The sequence below is a fragment of the Festucalex cinctus genome, chromosome 2, assembly GCF_051991245.1.
Source record: "Festucalex cinctus isolate MCC-2025b chromosome 2, RoL_Fcin_1.0, whole genome shotgun sequence".
Taxonomy (NCBI): domain Eukaryota; kingdom Metazoa; phylum Chordata; class Actinopteri; order Syngnathiformes; family Syngnathidae; genus Festucalex; species Festucalex cinctus.
In genome coordinates this window covers 21,215,279-21,236,980 of record NC_135412.1, presented here as the reverse complement: position 1 = coordinate 21,236,980, position 21,702 = coordinate 21,215,279, and the positions used below count along the sequence as shown (strand labels likewise).

Genomic DNA, 21,702 nt, shown 5'->3' with positions numbered 1-21,702 from the left:
ATTACACAACAGATGCTCTTTAAAACGAAATGGAAAAATAAAGCACGTTAAGAGAATACAGCAAACTAACAATGAAAAACAATTTTACATTCAGCATTACTAAACATCAAATATGTTAAAATTAGAAGTAAAAAAAAAAAAAAAAATCAATCTTAGCAAAGGTGTAACTAAATTACCAACCAAATGAACTCAACAAAATTGTGATGCAGTGACATGGTCAAACATCACATGAACATTACTGATTTGAAATATTTTGAAAGAGGAATGGTCCAAAATTCCTCCTGACTACTATGCAGGTCAGATCTACAAACAAACAAACAAACAAACAAACAAACAAACAAACAAACAAACAAACAAACAAACTATACTAACAAATCCAAATGTTTACATTTCTATCCTACACAGTCAACATTTACTTGGTGTCTTCAGTTAATAGTCACATTATATTTTCAATATACAACAGTATACTATAGACAGGGTGTCCCCACCCAAAAAAAATTACTCACACATTGACTGGCCATTACTCCTAAAATTTGTGCTCATTTATAGAGATCAGTCTAATGAGTTAAATTAATTAACTCATTCACTGCCAGTCATTATAGAAAATTTTTACATTTCCAATACTCACGTGATATTACATTCAATAATTATATATAAACCGAATCTACCAAATAACAGAATAGACTCCCTACTTTTTGTCCCGTCCCGTTCTTTTATAATTGACAGCAGAAAAATGTAGGTTTGCCAAAATACAGCCATTTCTCCCATGGACTCTGAAACTGTGTTTATTTCCTATAAAATGGGGCAATGATGTCATCTACCGGTGGTTGGGCATCAGTAAAGTTGTTTCCAAGTTTGATATTTACAGTGGAGCATGCTCAGATTCGCCCCCATTTAGCACCGCTCTAAAAAATACAATTGACAAGTATACTTGTCAAAGGCAGTGAATGAGTTTTAAAGACAATAACATTATTTTTTAGATAGTTCAAAGGTATAAATGAAACACTTAAAAAATATATGTGAGTAGTTAAAGAGTGAGTATTTTTTTTTTACTGTATACAGCCTGTAAGAAATAGAAAGTGAACATTTGGTTGAGCCTCCTCCCTGATTATCGCTTGTAGAAGTCAGTGTTGAAATAATTTTGTCATCCTGATGTTTATATTTTGTGTTTGGTAAAAACATGGACACATAATTGCTTGTGTGGCATTTGAAGAAAAAACAGATGATGTTTAAAACCAGTTTAAAAGGTTGGACATAATAATTCCTGCAACTTTATGAATATGCATTTTTTTTTTTTTGTCTAAAAACATTCTTCCCTGAGTTAGAAAATGGAAAAAAAAAAGTTGCTGGCAATCGACTTTAGCCAGTGATTACACTATTTTAGGCCTATTTTAAAGTTCATATCAACAAAACTGCAGTACAGAATACTTAAAAACTTGAACCAACATGGTTCCTTAAAAAGAAAAAAAAAAGAGAAAGAAAGAAGCATCATTATCTTCCTAACCGAGCTGCTGCAATGGTGGTGCGACGTAGGCGGCGGCGGCGGTGGCTGTGCTGGGCGCGCTGAAGGAGGTGAGCTCCTCGCAGGCAAAGTAGTCCTTGAGCGGGGCGAAGAGGTGTCGGATGACGGGAACGCACCATGCCTTGCCCAGCACCTTCTGCCTCTGCTGCCGGTTCATGTTCCTCACATCCGTGTAATGTTTGGGGAAGCCAAAGATCCTGACAAAGGGTCACGCAGTCAGTAGGTCACCGAAATACAGAAATAAATTAACACACAATTACACAGTAAATTCTGTAGAGTAAATAGAGTTAATAGACTCAGTTTTAGAGTGATATTTACACTTGGAAGAGAATAAAATGAAGAATTGAAAAAAATAAAAGTCACTCAAGGGTTGAGGAACGAACTCTTGACCTTTTCTTTATTCTTTATTTTACGCTCTTCCAAGTGTAAATATTTACTAAAACTGAGTCTATTTGGTCCCACTCTGAATAGAGTAAAATTTACTACAGATTTTACGGTGTACATATACATAACCACACACAGGCTCACACACAATTGCACACACAAAGTTTGTACTTTTCAAGTTCGGTGATCCAGAGGTTGTCTTCTTTGCCCTGGTGGAGAACTGGAAGTCGGACACTTTTGCCCTGCTTCAGTGAGTTTGGGTTTGTGGTGATGGTCCTTACTTTGGTGAACTGGAAGTGACCCACACCCCCCCCCCAAAAAAAAACGACGTTAACTTCACAGTAGGGGTGCTCGATTATGAAGAAAATATTAATCATGATTAATTTGGTAATAATTGAAATCCCAATCATTTGCTATTTGATGCAAAAAAAAAAAAATATATATATATATATATATATATATATATATATATATATATATATATATATATATATATATATATGTTTAAATGTAAAAAAACATTAAGACAAATACATTTCTTTGAAACACTATAATTATGCAAGTTTCCTTTGGACCAAAAAATATTTTTATTTTAATATAAATTTACATTTAACTAAAAATTTCTATTAATAAACTGTTATTGTTTTTACGATTATATATGCATTTAATTGAGAAGAATAAGTAATAGATCAGTGTGGGTCCATGAAAAAAAAAATGTTAATACTGTATGTTAGTACAGCTGTCTAATGCAAGTATCAGGTAGCGAATGTGCAAATATGAACTTGTGACTGGGCAAGATTGTATGACTCAAAGGGCAGGTCAACCTAAAAAAATCTTCACAACAAATCACTATGTTATATGCGCCCCCTGCAGTCTAAACATGGCATTCTGATTAATATTGCATTTGTGGAGTGTGAATTAAGCAGTAAAATCCACCTCTATTTTATCCATCTTAGTGAGCAGCCATTTTGCCACTCGCTCAGGGCTCAAGCAACGACGAATACGGCTCACATGACGTTCGCAGGCTGAGCTATGATTGGTCGTTACCTGCGATGTCATCTTCAGTCGACAGTAAGTGGCAAAATGGCCGCCCACTGAGATGGACGAAAAATAGGTAGAATTTGCATCTTAATTCATATTCCATAAATATAATATGAATCTGAATTTCGCTGTTTAGACTAGTGGGGCTGCATAGAACATATTATTGTACATATTTTTGGGCGATTGACTTCCTGTTTAACTTGACATGTTAAACCAGGGGGATGATTTATTTCGACTTGCTCGCAATTTATTGGGGACTCGACTTGCTTGATTTTTGCCACAGTAATCTGGAACTGAAATTGAAACATACGTAAGACTAGGTGCACATACGTAACTTTCTACCACCTCCGACAACTGTCACCTCTCTACAAAGTTTTCGCCAAACTTTTTACTCACTGTGACTTATGAGACATTGGAACAAAAAACAAAAAAAAAGTCACCCACGTAGTATTAAACTAGCGTGTTGTGTGAAGTCACTGACCCTGGCTTCTCTGCCGATCTCCAAACATTCCTGCAGACTCAACTTGTCACTCTGGGAGGCTGCAATGGGCCTAAGAAAACACAAACAAAACACCACTCAAATGCAATGACCGAAGATGAAATAACACGTATAAATGTTATGATGCTCTTCCAGTGGACGCGTTTGCACAATCCCAACCATACTTTTCAAAAATGTGGTCCGAGAGTGATGTTCTTGGAAGTATTTTTTCCACCCAAAAATCAGAATGTTAAGAGGGTTTTTTTTTATTTTATTTTTTTTATTCAGAGCATACAAATTGTATAATATAAAATATTACTATGAGGTCATATTGAGAATTGAAACAATATTACAAGAATATCGTAATAACTTGAGGGGGAAAATGTTCAGGGATCATACAGGAATAAAGTAAAAAAAATCATCTCCACACCAATTTTTAAATATTAAAAGAATAAAACGTTTACATTTTTTTTAATGGGGTAATTTTGTGGATAGAAAGTCATAATATTACAAGAATACCGTATTTTTTCAGGAAAATAAGTTGTAATATTACGAGGTTTGAGGGAAGTCATGAGTCGTTTAAAACACTTTCAGGTGCTGTTCTGTTTTATGGTAAATTTTGATACCTGTTGCTCTAGGGTCCATAAAATCACATGTGGTGTGCCCCAGGGTTCGACTTTAAGCCCCCTCTCTAAAGCACTTTTAGTTACAATCCTTATATTTAAAAAATGCTTTATAAATAAAGTTCTGATTGACTGATAATATTACAGGAATAGAGTGAGACGCTCCTCCACCCCTCCTTAATGCAATATTTGTATTTTTTTTTAGAAAAAAAGATATAGGAATAAGCAATATTATATTATGTTGTATCTATTTTTTTTTAATGTCAAAATGAGATTTAAGAGGAAATTTTCAAGGAAGTAGTTGTGAAAATGCAAAAATTACGATATATTTATTTCAAAGTAAAAAAAATAAATAAATAAATCATGACAGTTGTATTTTTTCAAGAAGTGGTAATATTATGAGATTATCATTGGATTGCTTAGAAAAAGTCTTACAAGTATATATAGAATGTATTTTCTTCCAAAAATATTCTTTTTTAGTATTTTTCTCTCAAAAAGTTGTATTAATACAATATATTAACTTAATTTTTCAGAAAAAGTTGCAATATTGTAATATTGTGTAAATCTATTTATACCAATACATCGCATTTCTCTCTCTCTCTCTCTCTCTCTCTCTCTCTCTCTCTCTCTCTTTTAGAAGTGTTTGAATCAATCGAGAATAAAGTTTTTATATTTAAAAAAATCATTAAGCTATTAAGTTGTAATTCTGCAAAAATAAAATTGTATTTTTTTCTCAAGATAAACTTGTAATATTATGAGATTTAAATCAGATAGTTTTTTTAATAGAAATAAGAATAAAGTTTTCTTTCTTTCTTTTTTTTTTCTTTCTCCCCAAAAGAAGTTGATCATATCACCAGATTATAGATGAACTTTTCAGGAAAACAAGATGATCAATACATTTCCTCAACCCGAGTATCTGAGTCATGCGGGTTCACCTGCTCATCCCCGGGATGTTCCCCCAGAAGTAACGCGCTCTGTGGGCTGGGGTCACTTTGACGGCGTCCACCAGAACCGGGTTGCACTGTCAATCAAGAGAGCGGCAGTGAGCCAGCACCGTGACGGACAACGGCTGACGTGGCGGGAAGACAAACCTCGAGGAAACGGCAGATGTTGACTTTGTCGTGCGTGTTCATGAAGACAACGTTCTCAAATAGCCAGAAGAACGGCCGCTGGTCTTCTTCTTTGGGCTTGAGCAGCTGCAGGATGCGGTAGAAATCGAAGAAGAGCCTGCCTGAACCCTCTGAGGAAGGAAGAGTACACACTTCAAATGCTTGTGATCTTGTTCATCTCCAAAAGAAGCGTTCATTGTGGCCAATAATTCACAGACCATAGAGCCCTTTTCTGATTGGGTTAACGATGGAGAGGTCGTTACAGGGACTTCCGCCAATCAGCAGGTCAAAAGGACCCCATTTCTGCACCTAAAAAGGAAAAAAAATGGATTTGGATATAATTGGATCCAATTAGATAGCTTTGTGCATGTGAAGCATTTGTTTAGCTATGTGTAGTTGCTGTGTACTACTCTTACTCATACTCTTACTCTGCTATTCACATTGTACACAGTAGCCTCCATGTACATGTACAGTATTTGATTGGACGTCAGTTATAGGCAGATTTTCGCTATTCACGGCCTCTCTATCCCTATCCCTGGGAATAGCGAGGGTTGACTGTACAGGAGTATAAAGCATGCATAGTATAGCATAGTATTTTGTTCATATAATATTATGAGGGTGTTCAATTCATATGTTATCGTACAAAGTAAATACAATCCCGCTGCCTATTCTAGTGCTGTTCATGTTCGTAGATTAATTGTCACGTTTTTTTTTTCTTTTTAAAAGTGACAGTCAGTAATCCCTAGCGCCATCTAGTGGTGAACTAATCATTCAGTCATTAAAAAAAAAAAAACTTTATGTCAATAGTATGCAAAAATAAAATATGTTGTATTGCATAAACATTTTTTTAAATACTAGACTAAGTGCAATTTCTGGAGAAATTGCATGGAAATGCTGAAATATGAATGCTAATAGGTGAATGCTAAGATTTGAATGCATGTGGAATGCTTATGAATAAAATTGAGAAATAAATTATGAAATTATGACCGCCTGGTTACTGGACAATGCACTTTACCTGGTAATGATGATAAGTTATATGGATGATAAGTTATATGTATACAGTAGAAGTGGGTGTGGAAAGTGATACTTACAAAAAGTTCACTGTCTGTCCCATTGAACATGAATGGGGAAAAGTTGATATTTAACGTTAAATTGTGCGAATACTGTAAGTCATGTGGAATCAGACGATATTTACCCCGGGAGGTGTGAATTTCTTCAGCAAGTTGAAATTTAAACGGTGTAAATTCGAAGTATTGTGTGGGAGTTGTTGCATGGCTAAAAAGTGTGGAGAATTAAATATCACAATAACATATGTGGGAATGCTTCAGTATTTCCGCATATGTTTCTCCAGCATTCCCACAAATGTTATTGCGATATTTAATGCTTGTTATTATTATTGTGGGAATGCTTCAACATTCCCACAATAATCATAGGTCTAGTAATCACTAATTATATTACATGGCTGTAGTCTCACCTTACTAGAGCTGCCATGTTTCGCCGCCGTCTTCCTGCTACGGATGCCCAAAGGACAACTTTGTGAATGTAACTAGCTTGGGCGGTGCTTTCATCATTGCAACAGGTCGACCACCACTGACCTTCCACAACTGGGGCCTGCTGGTGGTCATCACTCGGCTCCTATCTGCTTTGCTTTCGCAAGCTTTCACTAGCCTTTTATTTGTATTTTTTTACTAGCTCCTCCCGCTAGCCGCTCTTGTTAGCTACTCCGGCTAATTCCGGCTTGCTTGGTCTTTCGGTGTCGCTCGCCAGCCTTTATAACGGCTGCCAAGTTGCCATCGCTCGCCGAGATGCTCGTTTACTCACGCAAAGTAAGAATTGGTGGTAGGCTTGCAAAATATGGTCTCTGTGAGCCACCGTAGTGCTTCTAAATGATATTATTTCACCACTAGATGGCACTAAGGACTACACACTGGGGCTTTAGTTTCCAAATGGTCCATGCAGCCTTGGATTTTTCTGTAGCTTTTGTGCCCTCGTGGGAACAAGTTTACACACCCCCAATTTAAAGCTCATCCTCTACTATTGACATGGATGGGACACTTTCAAGTTCATTGACAACTATGAAACTTCAACAAATAGGGACTGTGTTTGTGTTCGTGTGTGTGGGTGTGTGTGCACGTACAAGTTCCTTGGTGATGCAGCGGGTGTCACCAACATGGATGATCTTCCCATCGTGGTTGACGACCGCGACCGCGATGGAATCCTCGCAAATCTCCGAGGCCATGTACGTGTGGATCTTAAAGCCGAGGTCCTTCAACACCTGATAACCTGCGACAGGATGGGACCACGTTACGCTCGTGGGAAACTTGAAATTTAGCGGATGTTACTGTAATACATTCACATTTGGTCTGAATCTGTTTGCCCACTGAGCATAACTGAGCAACATAAATCAGCAAGTGTATTCACCTGTCATAATTAGACCAAAACATATTTGCATGGGGTCCTGAATCATATTGACATCTGCTATTTATTACCTTGGTGATGATTGATATTGAAACGTGTGTACTGACCTGTTGCAATGCCATCAAAAAGTGAGAGAACTCGGATGGGTCTTCGAAGGTTAGTGGGGATGGACGGGTAAACGCGGTGGGGCTCCTATAGTGGAAGAAGACAGATAGCAACAAAATGGAAAATATTTTAAATACTGCACTTTCTATATTTCCTTAATTCTTAAGCATATTTCATCGTATTTATATTGTACTAATGTTAAATAATAATGATTCTCAATTACAGAATTGTATGTAATGTAATTGTATGACTTAATGGGTAAGTCAACCCAAATATTTTCTTTACAACAATATGTTGTATGCACCCCCACAAGTCTAAGCACGGTATTGTGATTAGTATTGCATTTTTGGAATATGAATTAAAATCCCACTGATCTGTATATATTAATGGATAGCCGATAGTGACGAGACCGCCGTATTGCTCCTCCCAAGAAACGTTTCTCGGCATACAATCCTTTACAGCCACAGTATCGAAATTGGAGAACATGTGAGACAGTACTTAACTCATTCACTCCCAGCCGTTTTCACAGAAGCACTCCCCTTCGCTCCCGGCTGTTTTACTGGATTTTGACCAATTTTGCAAGGCCCACAGGATTTTGTGGTCTATTGCTATAAAAACATGGACCCTACCAAAGGACAGGTTAAAGTCTCTTCTTTCATCAGGGGGGGAAAAAAAAGTATATTTCTATCTTTTTCCGTTTTGCAGCAATTAGCATGAGAATAAGTTTCATCATTATTCACAAATCTATTTAGAATTGTGAGTAATTGTTGTTGTTTTCAACATGGCCCTGGTTGATCTCTGATACTCTCTGCCACCTGCTGTCCGTTTTTGTAATTACTACCATAGCGTCACTCGTTCTCTGCAGTTGAGAGGCTGCATCAAAGCCTTCTGTTTGTTCTAGCGATAAAAGGAAAAAAACAAAAACAAAAAAAAACGTCTAAATACGTCGTTGGGACACTTAAAACATTTCAAATAGAACGTATTTATACGTTTTTGGGAACAAATGAGTTAATAGAAACAGCATGATTTATGTTCATGTTTTAAATTTCTTAAACATAAACAAGAGGACTTAAGACATTTTAAAACTTGTATAAATGATATGCTTAATGATGTTTACATGACGAAACTTGTATTTTTTTTTTTTAAATGAAAGAATTACACCTGTAATTAAGCAAAAGATGCCTCTTCCAAATCTAACACTGGGGTCGAAGGAACTGAGCGATAAAGGAAAAAGGAGGTGTTCAAAACAGCACGTCCACTTGTTTAAAAATAGTGACCACAACAGCAACCGATCCCTGCCCCCGGCCCTATGAGCTGTATATGTCTAATCTGTACGTATACGTACAGTTTATACATACATGAGATGGGAGGAGTAAGATGGCCGCCCTGTGGCCTCAACGGTTTGCACGGTTGCGTATGGGCTATCTGCTATCCAGTAATATACACAGAACAGTGCAAAATCCGTACGTTTTTATTCATATCGGGGGCGGCCATTTTGCCACTTGCTGTCCACTGAGAATGACATCACAGTTGCTCAGGGTTCAGCTTTCAGCTATCGACCAATCCCCGCTCACCTGTTTTCTGAGTTTGGTCATGTGATATTCACACGTTAAGCCATGATTGGTCGTTACCTGAGCCCTGGTTAACTGTGATGTCATTTTAAGTCACCAACAAGTGGCAAAATGGCCACTCCCTGAAATGGAAATAAACGGGTGGACTTTGCCACTTAACTCGTATTTCAAAAACGCAACATTAATCAGAATACCATGTTTATATTTGCAGGGCTGAGAACATATTATTGTAAAGACATTTTTTTGGGGTTGACTTTCCTACTAATGTAGCATATTTCCACTGTATAAAATATTCTATACACTTGGAATGCAGCACAATTACATCATATTTAGAGATGCATCGACACTAGTAACTATACTTGAAAAAATGTTCCAATAAACAGAAATATATCATCACCAGACTGACATACATACACATGAGGAGATACTTTAAGGACACAGATGACTTCGGGAAAGTTTCAGGCAACTGCAAATTATTCCTTGCAAACTGGCTAATGAAAAGGGCTACAAAGGATGTCACTCACAAACTCCATGGCGCTGTTGTTGGCAAAAAACTGCTGAACGCGAATGCTCCAGTCCTCTCTGGGGAGGAGGGCGCGGTGGGCTCTGTGGTCCTGACACATGTAGCAGATCCACGGGTCTTGATGCTTGAGTGAGTCAAAGGTCCCACGGCCCACCAGGATGTTGAGGCAATCGGTGCAGTAGGATCTTCAACAAAAGACAAAATAGTTGCTGGTGAGTGGGCTTAAGGGTGGCAAACGAGAACGAGCAAACGGACCTGCAGCAGCCGCCATTCCCGCAGAGGATGACCTCCAAGCCGTAGCAGCAGATGGTACAGTAGGACTGATAGCCGTCATCGTCGTAGCGATACAAGGTCTCTGTGAAGTTGTCCTGCAGCAAAGGATTGTGGGATTGTGACGGAGACGCGAGACAGATTCAGGTTCTGAGGTGCAGGGATCAAATGTGAGCTCAGGCCTTCCGTGTAGAGTTTGCATGTTTGTCCCGTGATTGGAACGGTTTTTCATCCCACATTAGCTTCATTAAAGGGATACTTGTCTCAATGAGCCATTTTGAGATGAAAAAAGTTAATATTTTGTTGATAATTAATGTGATAACTTCATTATTTAATACCTTTAAAAACATATTTTGCCACTTGCTGTCGACTGAAGATGACATCACCTGTGTAGAGGAAATAGGTAACGACCAATCACGGCTCACTTGTTTTCTGTGTTTGGTCATCAAACTGAGCCATGATTGGTCGTTAACTGTGGCCAAAGGTAAAATCCTGGTCAGTTATTGCGTATTTTGGTGCTGTAAATAGTAAATCCTTGTTGTGGCGGATGTCGCATGCTAACCGAGCAAGCTAGCCATATCACAAAGTTGCCATGACTACTACTACCTCTTCTTGCATTTGTCTTCTTCTGCTTTCATTTCTTCTTCTACTTTCTTTTAATTCTTTCGGCGCATTACAGTCACCTTCACCTTAAGATAAGCCATTTCCAAGTAAAAAGAAAAACTTTTCCGTAGCTACAATTGGAACTTTTGAATCCAACCGGGGCTCATTTGCTTCAGTCAACCAGTCCATTCATTGTTTTATCTGGCTTGACATTGAATGGTGACCAGTCTTTTTTTTTTTTTTTTTTTTGCTGTGTGTGCCCTCACACAGACTGGCGACCAGTAGACTACAGGGTCTACTGATTGATTGATTGATTGATTGATTTTATTTGGTGATAACACACAACACATACTTCCAATCACTCAGACAGGTATCACCGAGGATAAAAACACAATAAAGCCAGAAGGCTTATTTCCATTGTGGTCCTCAACACATAACATAACAAAAAAACAAGACATAAAAGACTACATCATTTCATCAACAAAGATTAATAAGATAAAATTTCAAAAGTCAAACATTCAAATTTTAAAACATTGCCCCTCACCCAGAGTCATCTGGCTCACCCGGTAACGTAAGTATATGCAGCATAGAATATGGACAGAATGCTTACGGAATACGGAATACTTTTAAATGTGTTGTATGAAATGGTTCTGAATGTCTGTGTCAACCAAAAGTTGATATCTGACTATTTCTGTTACGGATTAATCTACTGTCCAGCACAACCGCCCTTACACAAAGTTTCTCGACCCATTATTTGACAACTAGGTTGGGAGAGCCTCCTTACTTTGCACTTCAAGCAGAGACCTCCTTTGAAGAGCGGGTGGAAGATCTCCACGTTGTCACTCCCGCAACACAAACAGAAGCCTGCAAATAATGACAAAATTCATTCCACTACTTGTGGCTGAGAAGAACACCAGATTTATGATGAGATTTAGGGATGGTTTTCTTGAATACACAAACCTTCAATGTCTAGTTTCATGTCCACAATCCTTTCAATCGTCTTCTCTGCAAACATACGGAAATGTCTTTAGTGTAGTATGTAAATCAAATGGCAAGAGAATACATCACTAAACTTAACTTGTTCAAACCCAAAAACGTGTAAATAAGTTTTTTAATATTTTGTCCTTCACTCCCAAAAACGTATTTATATGTTTTTATGGTTTTGTTTTGTTTTTATGCATGAGCATACAGAAGGCTTTGATGCATCTTCTAACAAGAAGAGGTGTCTTAAAGCAATTGTAGTTATTCCAAAAAATGGCCAGCAGGTGGCAGCAGAGTTTAACAGCTCAGCCAGGGCCTTGTTGCAACAAGCTCTTTTTGACAGTTTTCACCAGCAACGTGAATGTTGATTAAACTTAGCTATCTTCTGATGCTGCAAAACAGAAACAGATACAAATCTACTTTTTTTTTTTTTTTTTTCCTGATGAAAGAAGAGACTAATCTTTTTTGGTAGGTTCTATGTTTTTATAGCCATAGACCACAGTATTTTGTGGGCCTTGAAAAATCAGTCAAAATCCAGTATAACAGCCGGGAGCAAAGGGGGTTGCTTCAGTGAATATGGCTGCCAGGGAATGATTAAAATGGATCAGAAGTGGGGCACCTCCTAATTTTACATTCTTATGAGAGGTATTTCATTTAAAAATTCAATAAATACATAGTTAAGACAATTTTTCTATCTGAATGTAATTGAAAATATTTTCTAAAGTTATATCAAACATGTCCAACCTGTTGTTTTTTTGTTATATAAAAAATATTGTTTAAAAAGTGTACGTTAACATAGAACAAATCATTTGGAATTTGTACTGAAGAAGTTCACCTCGGCGTATCTGGTCCGGCTGAGTGTAGGTGATGCTGGTGGACAGGGTGACCTTGTTGTACGCTCTGGTCAGGGACTTTCTCTTGTGCAAATTGTCGGGCGAGTGGATGCCATTCAATGAGATGCCCGAGGAATTGTTCCCCCCCTTCGACTTCCTCTGCACATGTTTGGCTTTCTTGCACTTGTCTTTCTCCTCCTCCCCCTGATCTGCCAAATCGCTTTTTAATCTTCTTTTCTTGGGGACGCGTTTGTTGGGTTTCCGCTTGGCGGTGCTCTGTGGGGTCTGCGTCGGAGTACTGGTGGTAATTCGGGGCTTTTTCTTTGTAAATTTCTTACTTTTTCTTCTGACGTCTGATTTCACCAAACCTTCGTGAGAAGCAACACGGCAGTACTTATTAAAAATGACGTTTAATATAAAAGTGCCTTTTCAATTGCGGGCAGCACTTTGGATGAGCGGTGAGCACATTTGCCTTACAGTTCTGAGGTTCAGTCTTTATATTTCGGTTGCAGTCTATTTGTGTGGAGTTTGCATTTTCTCCCCGTGCTTGTGCGTGTTCTCCTCGTGCTTGTGCGGTTGTCCGACTTCCTGCCACATTCCAAAAACATGTATCAAGTTCAATTGTCCATATGTAAGAGTGAAGTTGAGTATATATGTGCCCTGTGATTGACTGGTGACCAGTCCAGGGTGGACCCCACCTTTCACATAAAGTCAACTGGGATCGCCTCCAGGACACAAATTGATGGATGGACATTTTATGATGAGACACATTTCACTTGAGCATTATAAAACATCCAAAGTTATTATAGAAATTATTCTTGTCATTGTTAATTTCTTGCCAGGTCAGTTTTGATCAAAGATTTAGTAATATTGTTTTAAAAGATAAGAGATAAATGCATGCTTGTACCATTCCCACAGGCTGTAGCATCTTTCTCATCGTCACTGCTCAGCACGTATACAAACTCCGCCGGAGACTCGGATTCCTTTATAGCTGGAACAACTGCAAACAAAGGCAAGTGAGCTGCAGCATCACTCCTGAACTTTAGTTATTTCACCATTTCTGTTCAAGAGGATTTATGCTAATACATCGATTATGAGATTCATCGAGGTTTGACACGTGACGATTAGATTACGATTCAGAAATGTTGAAAAATGATTATTTTCCATAATAATTTAATGACAGAAACACTACCCCAGCTTGCGGAACGAAAGTAAAAGACACGCCTGCCGCCCGGACACTTAAAGGAACGCACATGGTGAGGATAGCGGCAGCGGAAGTTAATGAGAGGCATGTTTTCTCCCCAGAATTAAAAGCTAGCATTTGGAAGCATTTCGGTTTTGATCACGATTAATATATGTTCAAAAACGATTCTTTTCCATAATAATTTAATGACGGAACACTACCGCTGCTAAAAGTACAGAAATCTGTGAAAACACAAAGTATTTTGGTTAAAAGAAGTCTTATTTATTTCTAAAGGCACTTTATTTTTAATATTTTCCAGAAAATTTGGAATTCATTCCACCAGAGTAAATATTATTTTATTGTAATAGAAAAATCTGTTTTGAAAAGTACTGCCTTTGAAACAATTGTTTGTGAAAAAGAGCAGCTTAAGCGTAGTTTTGTGTTGTATGGGAATCGTTTTCATCGTTCCTGTTGGATCATTTGGTGATTGGAAATAAAAAGTAATGGACATAAATTGGTTTGGCTTCTATAATTAATGAATACTGACAAATATACCTTAAAAGTATGAAGTAGCCACAAAGAAAGAAAGAAATCGGGAAAAAAAAAGATGCATTGAAAATCGTGATAATCGTGACAATCGTGATGATCATTAGCATGATAATCGTTCCATAATCAAATTGTAGCACCCTTAATCGTAATCGAATCGTGGGGTGCCTTAGATGGCACACCCTTAGTAAATATTATTATTACATTTTGTTGTTGATTGTAGAAAACTTAGCTTTGGAATGTTCTGTTCAGCTATTCTGCAAAAGATTTTAAGTATTTTTCAATTTCCTTCAATAAATAAATAAATAAACAAATTAATAAATTGATTAATTAATTAATTTAATTATTTCCATGGAGCATTAGATGCTGTCAATAGTTTAAGATGTGTAATTACACCTTATTAAAACATTATTTCAGATATATAAAAAAAAGAACATAGATATCTTGAATTGAGGTGAATTAAAGCTATCGTGAACTTGAATTATGACAAGTCGCGATTAAATTTAAATGTTCTTTTTGACTAAATGTTCTTTTTGACTAGGCAAAGCTGAATTACAGATACTTGCAACACATTTCCAGTCTCGCTGTGAGGGGGCTCTATTTTCCTAGGGCAAATGCCGGCTGATCCTGATTTCCGTATCAACGCAAGGCTCATGCGCATTTGCCAATCTTGCAGACTGATCTCCAGCAAGCTGGGCAGTCGGCTGTGACCACTCCTACAGCGGACACAGACCTCTCCAGCAGATCCACTGACCTGCACTCGTCTGTGAAATGACCAACATCGGGTCTAACTCAGGATTTATGCTGGTCACGAAAATAGAGCCCTTGATGTTAAAAGATCTTGCGATATGCGTCTGGAGCACAGGTGTCAAAATCAACGCCCGGCACCAGATCGCGGCCCACGACAGCAAATCATGTATGTCGACTTCATTTTTCTTGCTAAAATAGCAAAACTGCAAATTGTCTTCACTGTTAATAACATTGAGATATTGCCAGCTTTATTTTTATTCCCTATAACCCTTTTAAAATAAACTGAAAAATAGTTGAACTGCCTCATTGTAAACCTCTAGCTTCACCCCAGGTCTTAATGATAACAAAAGCAATATGTGCAAGTAGTCCATAATGGTGGCGAGTAGTGGCTCAGTTATATGAGAATAAAACAATAAAAGTCTTACTTTGTGATTGGAAACGTTCCCCAAACCGAAACGCTATCACCTCTTCGGTGACGTCAATCACATCTAACAAACAAACAAAAACATAGGGCCATGTTAGTTTGATGAACATTAGTAGTACGCTAGAAAGTAAAAAACAAAACAAAAAACTACATACTATGAAAAAAAAGCCACAATATAATGACAGAAAAGAAATTCTGAAAAAAAATAGTGATGCAATATATCTTACAAGGTTAAAGTCATTTTCAGGAAAACAATCTATTACACAATTATATATCACAATCTATATATTACACAATTAAATATGTATTTTTAAAATATTTTTTATGTGTGTGTGTGGGGGGGGGGGGTTGTATATACATACATATATATATATATATATATATATATATATATATATATATACATCCATCCATCCATTTTCTTGACCGCTTATTCCTCACAAGGGTCGCGGGGGATGCTGGCGCCTATCTCAGCTGGCTCTGGGCATTAGGCAGGGGACACCCTGGACTGGTTGCCAGCCAATCGCAGGGCCCACAGAGACAAACAACCATCCACACGCACAAGCACACCTAGGGACAATTTGGAGCGCCCAATTAACCTGCCATGCATGTCTTTGGAATGTGGGAGGAGACCGGAGTACCCGGAGAAGACCCACGCGGGCACGGGGAGAACATGCAAACTCCACCCAGGAAGGTCGGAGCCTGGACTCGAACCCGAGTCCTCAGAACTGGGAGGCGGACGTGCTAACCACTCTCCACCGTGCCGCCCTATCTATCTATATATATATATATATATATATATATATATATATATATATATATATATATATATATATATATATATATATATATATATATATATATATATATATATATATATATATATATATATATATATATATATATATGTGTTTACTACTGTGTAGACTGAATTTTGTGATAGCATTATTTAATTGCATTTTTATCCCTAAAAATGATTTTAATCTTGTAATATTTTGACATTTTTTCCAGAAAAAAACATTACAAGAACTGGCATTTAAAAAAAGTCACATTATCTGATTTACATTGTATTTTTCAAGAGAAAGTCTTATTATATTAGTCATTATGTTTCCCAGAAAAATAATCTTAGTCCCACATTTTTAAAAATCTGAAAAAAAGTAATTTTAATAAGGTTAGTGATATTTTTCTAGAAATAAAGTCTTCTTATGACAAGAGTAAAGTCATATTTCTCAAATAAAAGACAATCAATGTTTTTGAGTAAAAATCATTCCAACTCTAAACACTAAAAAAAAAAAAAAAAAAAAAAAAAAAAAGACTTCAAAGATTCCTCTTTAAATGCTGCCCCAAGATGAATTCACTTGATGAAATTGAAACTTTTTTTCCCCTTATACTTTATTATACATTACTTTCATTAAGTAAATAAAGCCATAAAATAAAAAGATATGTATCATTTTTGTGAGAATACAACTGTTTCCTCAAAAAATGAACTTATTTTATCAAAGCTATTACTTTTTTCAGGTCGCATAATTATTTGTTTGCTTTTCAGTGTGGCCCATGACACACCTTTGAATAGTATCATGAAAAAATAAAAAGTCCCACCAGATGAATGGTCCGAGTAACCCGAGGCGTCCGAATCACACAAATCCCATATAACATCTTCGTGCTGTTTTTGCGTGGTCTTGACCAGCAATTCGTGTGTTGGAGGTAAAGCTGTGGATGTTTCTTCTTCTCGACTGTCTGACAGAGCCCAGGGATCAGTGAGAACCTTCAAACAGGAAAACAGAGATTTCAAATCAGTGATACAAAAGGGAGCCTCGCATCATCTCGTTCATTTGCCATTCTTCATTAAGCCTCGGAATCAGCAAACTGACAGCGCAATTCGACGGAAGCGTAGAGCTGCCAAAGTGGAATAAACATTTTTGGCTGGCAAATATGTTCGAACATACTCGCAAATATGTTTGATGATACTCGCAAATATGTTCGAACATACTCGCAAATATGTTCGAACGTACATGTAGGCTACATGCTACAAAGTTAGCATACCTTCCCATAATGCCACGGGGTATTATTTGTGCATACGCGAGTGAAAACAAAACCCCATTTTTTTTAGGCATTTGGGCCACATTACCAATTCATTAGAAAATTAAGCAGACAAAAAACAAACAGTGTTCATTGGTAACTTTTGTGATTTATTGTCTGCCGTACATGACTTAGGTTTGTCATTTTCGCCCCATAATGCAATGGGGTATTACGCTTGCACACTTGAGTACCACAGCAATCGAGTATGTTCGAACATATTTGCGAGTATGTTTGAACGTATTTGCGAGTATGTTTAACGAGTATGTTCGAACATATTTGCGAGTATGTTTGAACGTATTTGCGACTATGTTCGAACATATTTGCGAATACGTTCGAACATATTTGCGAGTATGGTCGAACACATTTGCGAGTACGTTCGAACATATTTGCGGGTCTGTTCGAATATATTTGCGAGTATGTTCGAACATATTTGCGAGTATGTTCGAACATGTTTGCGAGTATGTTTGAACATATTTGTGAGTATGTTTGAACATATTTGCGAGTATGTTTGAACATATTTGCGAGTATGTTCGAACATATTTCAATACGTTTGAAGATATTTACAAGTATGTTCAAACGTACTCGCCAGCCAAAAATGTTTACTCTCCATTGGCAGCTCTACGCTTCCGTTGTTTTATATATATATATATAAAACAATAAGTAGTAAGAGTAATCTCTGTTTGCGCTATATATATATATATATATATATATATATATATATATATATATATATATATATATGCATGTAATAAAATGAGAGAAAGTCTTGTGTTTTTCCTTATTGACATTTCCAAGCTTACATCACAATTGCGTCACAAGTCAAAATGGTAGTCTAATGCTGCATTTGAGGAAGGTGGGAAGTCGGACTTTTCCAACTTCATTCAAGGACGTATGCACGGGAACAGCCCTTTGACCCGGAAATCCGAGTTTCTTAGTCGAGTTTACCGACTGTTTAAATCTGAAAATACCACTTGACAATTACACAGACCATGAATGGCAAAACACAATTTATACTGCTGTTACACTTTGTTGCCTTTTTGTGCTTGCCTCGAACACTTTGAGGTCAGAAAGTGATACAATCTGAGTGGGATCAATCTGACTTCCGATCTTCCTTGAGTGCAGCATTAACACGGTGAAAGGGAGATTTTCGTTCATTGGAAAGCATTAGATTTTGGATGGTTGTAGTTTGGCTTGTGAGGATTATTTTGATTTCAAAATGTGATGAAATGTCGTTACAACAAACTGCTTGGTTTGTATGCTAGTCACAGGCAAAAGCAATACAATACGCCGTCTGTTTTCAGGTGTGGAAATAGCACAAATGCCCGGATTTTCAGAATTCTCCATAGACGTTAACCAATGTCAAAGCACGAGCTCCGCGATCTTTTTTTCCTTTTTTTTTTTTTTTTGAGTAAACAAACAAAACAAAAGAGTATAACAACCAGGGGATTCCGCGATCTGCGCGGACTCGCTGCGCATGCGCGCAGTTCGTTTCAGCGGCCCCCGATCTTGCCTTGACAATCAGACCAAACCACCAAACGCAATGCATCCCGGGATAGATTGCAAGGTACGAAAACACCATCGGGTTATTTCATACTTCGGTTCCAAAAAAAAAAAGACTTAAAACAAGTGCCTGTAATAAATATATATAGACATAAACAAATACATTGATAAACATGTTTAACGCAGAAAACTATAAGGCCGCACTACATAAATTAAGTTCTTTGCGGGATTGGAGGACGATGTCCAACCGGAAGTGACGTCTTCTTGACCAATCACATTAGCGCGGAGGCATAGTAACAACCAATAGAATGAATAAGATAGACGTTTCTTCAGTATACTGATCCGGAGTCCGATTACATTCGCGTTTGCGTGCAGTGTGAAGTACTATATCTGAACCCAAGTCAGCTGACTGCAGACATTGTCGACGCTAAAAGACAACATGGCGAAAAGCACGTTAGTGAAAATTATCCATGCAAGCAACTCCGCAAAACAAACTAATACTTAAAAAAAAAAAAAAAACTTAATTCTGACAACTAACGGGGGAAAACCAACACGTGGGAAGTTAAATAACGATACGTAGCGCTTCTGAAATCGTATGTAAACAAACGTTTGTAACGATCTTGATTTACAAGCGTATTTTTGCAGAATATCAAATAAATACGCTAAATTTGAATTAAAAATATCGCGTGTCAATCAAAGTAATGAAGTCATCCCATTCCACGTTCATGTTTATCTTCCGAATAAAGTTATTCCTTTACGCAACACAAAATTAAATTAAGACTCTGCTATTATTGGGATTTAATTGCTTAAACTGTTTATTTGTGGAGCGCTACATAAAATGTGGTTAAATGAGGTTGGCGTCATCAACAAGTTTGAACAAATATTAAGAAAATTCATGTTGTACTTACCATGGCCGCTTCCCTCCACGTGGACTGGACATTTAAACCAGTACAAAGCTGAGGGGCCTCGGGGGCCACCTCCCCTCAAACAATGACACCGTCCTCAAACCCCCCAAGGTCCCCTCCCCCGCCGTCTCTATAGTATCCGAGTAATCTCTGTTTGCGCCATTACCATCATTTCTACGAAAAATCTCTCACTGCGTCGTAATAAAATGTCACAAATAACCTAAATGTTCTGGCTTTAGGGGAGGCGATGTTTGTCCAAAAGACGACGGTGCTAACCAAAAGCTAGCGATAATGTGCTAGTAGCACACCGTAGCAACGCGTTAACATGGTCGTTGCGAGAAAAAGTATGACAACAACCCTTTCGAATGACCTGATACTATGCATATAAATTGGACACAAAATATGATCTGATCTTTATCGAAGTGACAAGAGTAGACAAACTCAGTTACACAATTTTTGTAGTTGTAATCATGTAAATGTGCTGGATAAGAACGTCTCAAGTCTTAACTTTTAAGCATGAAACAAGTTTGTGGAGCAAAAAAAAAAAAAAAAAAAATCAAGCGAGTCCCCACTAAATTTAGTCATTATTTCGGTCAAGTATGTCATAATTCAGGCAATTTTGTTCCATAACACAGTTTTCCAAAAATATAGACGCTCAGAATTACCTAGATTTTTGCCTGCATTTTTCATGAAACGTGATCGGAACTCTTTTATTTATTTATTTTTTTCCACAAGACAAATAGTCTGCTGAAACTAATACCGCACAACAATTGTGCATAATTGTGTTGCTTTGTTTTTATTGGACGCGCCATGAGAACATTTACTGTTCAGGGTGTAAAAGTAAGTGAACTTATTTCTTCAGGAATCTTCTTGAGCAATAACCACAATCAAATGTTTAGACCTGCACAATGGTCAGAAGGACTGTTGGACCATGCCCCTTAACAACAATTTAACAACTGTTTCAGTACAGCAACATTTTTGGGATTACCGGCGTGAATCGCATGCTTGAAGTCATGCTATTGTAGCCTACCAATCTGAGTGAGGTTATGACCCGGACTAGGTTACCCCACAAAGCTTATTTTCTTCTTTTGAATCCATTCAGTTGTTGATTTATTTCTGTTCTTTGTCCCGATGCATCATCCCCTATTTAAGCTTCACTTAATTGGCAGAAAGATGCTCATAAATACTTCAAAGATTCCATAAATCTTTAGCCAAATCTCAGGGGTTTTTTTGCACGTCACTTAGCATGCTGCGCTGTGCTCTTGCAGTCATCTTTCACGACAGCCACCAAGAGGAAGAGCAGCAAAGGTGTTGAATTTTCTCCAGTCTCCATACAGATTATCTGTCTTGCCATGGACTGATGAAAATCAAGACAGAGAAGGCAAGAGACAATTTTGTCATGCTTTCCATGCAAGTCACCATTTCTTAATTGTAGGTCTTTAGAGAGCCCTTGTTCAAAGTACGGGTCACAACATAGCCAATAAATAAATATTATTCTTATTCTCTTATTATTATTATTATTGTTGTTGTTTTAGTTGTTATTATTATTATTATTGGTGGTGGTAGTGGTGGTATTATTATTATTGTTGTTATTATTATTATTAGTAGTAGTAGTAGAGAAGGGAAATTTAACCAGAGCCTCAAATTCTATCACATTGATTATATTGCAAGTTGGTTGATTTTTCACCCTCCGTGTACCCCGTCTCCTTCCTACATTCCCAAAACATGAATGTTAGTTTCCAAGACTATAATTGTCCTTGGGTGTGATGTGTGACTGGTTGTCTGGCTGGCAACCAGTCCATGGCTTACCTCGCCTCTCACCGGATTTGCCATTAGGCAAACATGAATAATTGC

At 37.4% G+C, this 21,702-nt stretch overlaps 1 protein-coding gene across 1 annotated transcript; it reads right to left on the bottom strand.

The window, feature by feature from the left end:
* Positions 1-1,097: 1,097 nt before the first annotated feature.
* On the bottom strand, positions 1,098-19,887 carry LOC144015024 (DNA (cytosine-5)-methyltransferase 3C-like). Its single transcript, XM_077515333.1, has 18 exons — positions 19,852-19,887; positions 16,964-17,129; positions 15,366-15,428; positions 13,369-13,461; positions 12,939-13,049; positions 12,464-12,829; positions 11,608-11,652; positions 11,432-11,511; positions 10,030-10,142; positions 9,776-9,959; positions 7,683-7,767; positions 7,295-7,440; positions 5,376-5,466; positions 5,140-5,288; positions 4,984-5,069; positions 3,429-3,498; positions 2,078-2,196; positions 1,098-1,719 (listed from the first exon to the last, which is right to left on the bottom strand). The coding sequence occupies exons 1-18, from the start codon at positions 19,852-19,854 to the stop codon at positions 1,500-1,502; spliced, it is 2,190 nt and encodes a 729-aa protein (XP_077371459.1). The 5' UTR covers positions 19,855-19,887; the 3' UTR covers positions 1,098-1,499.
* Between the last annotated feature and the right edge of the window lie 1,815 nt (positions 19,888-21,702).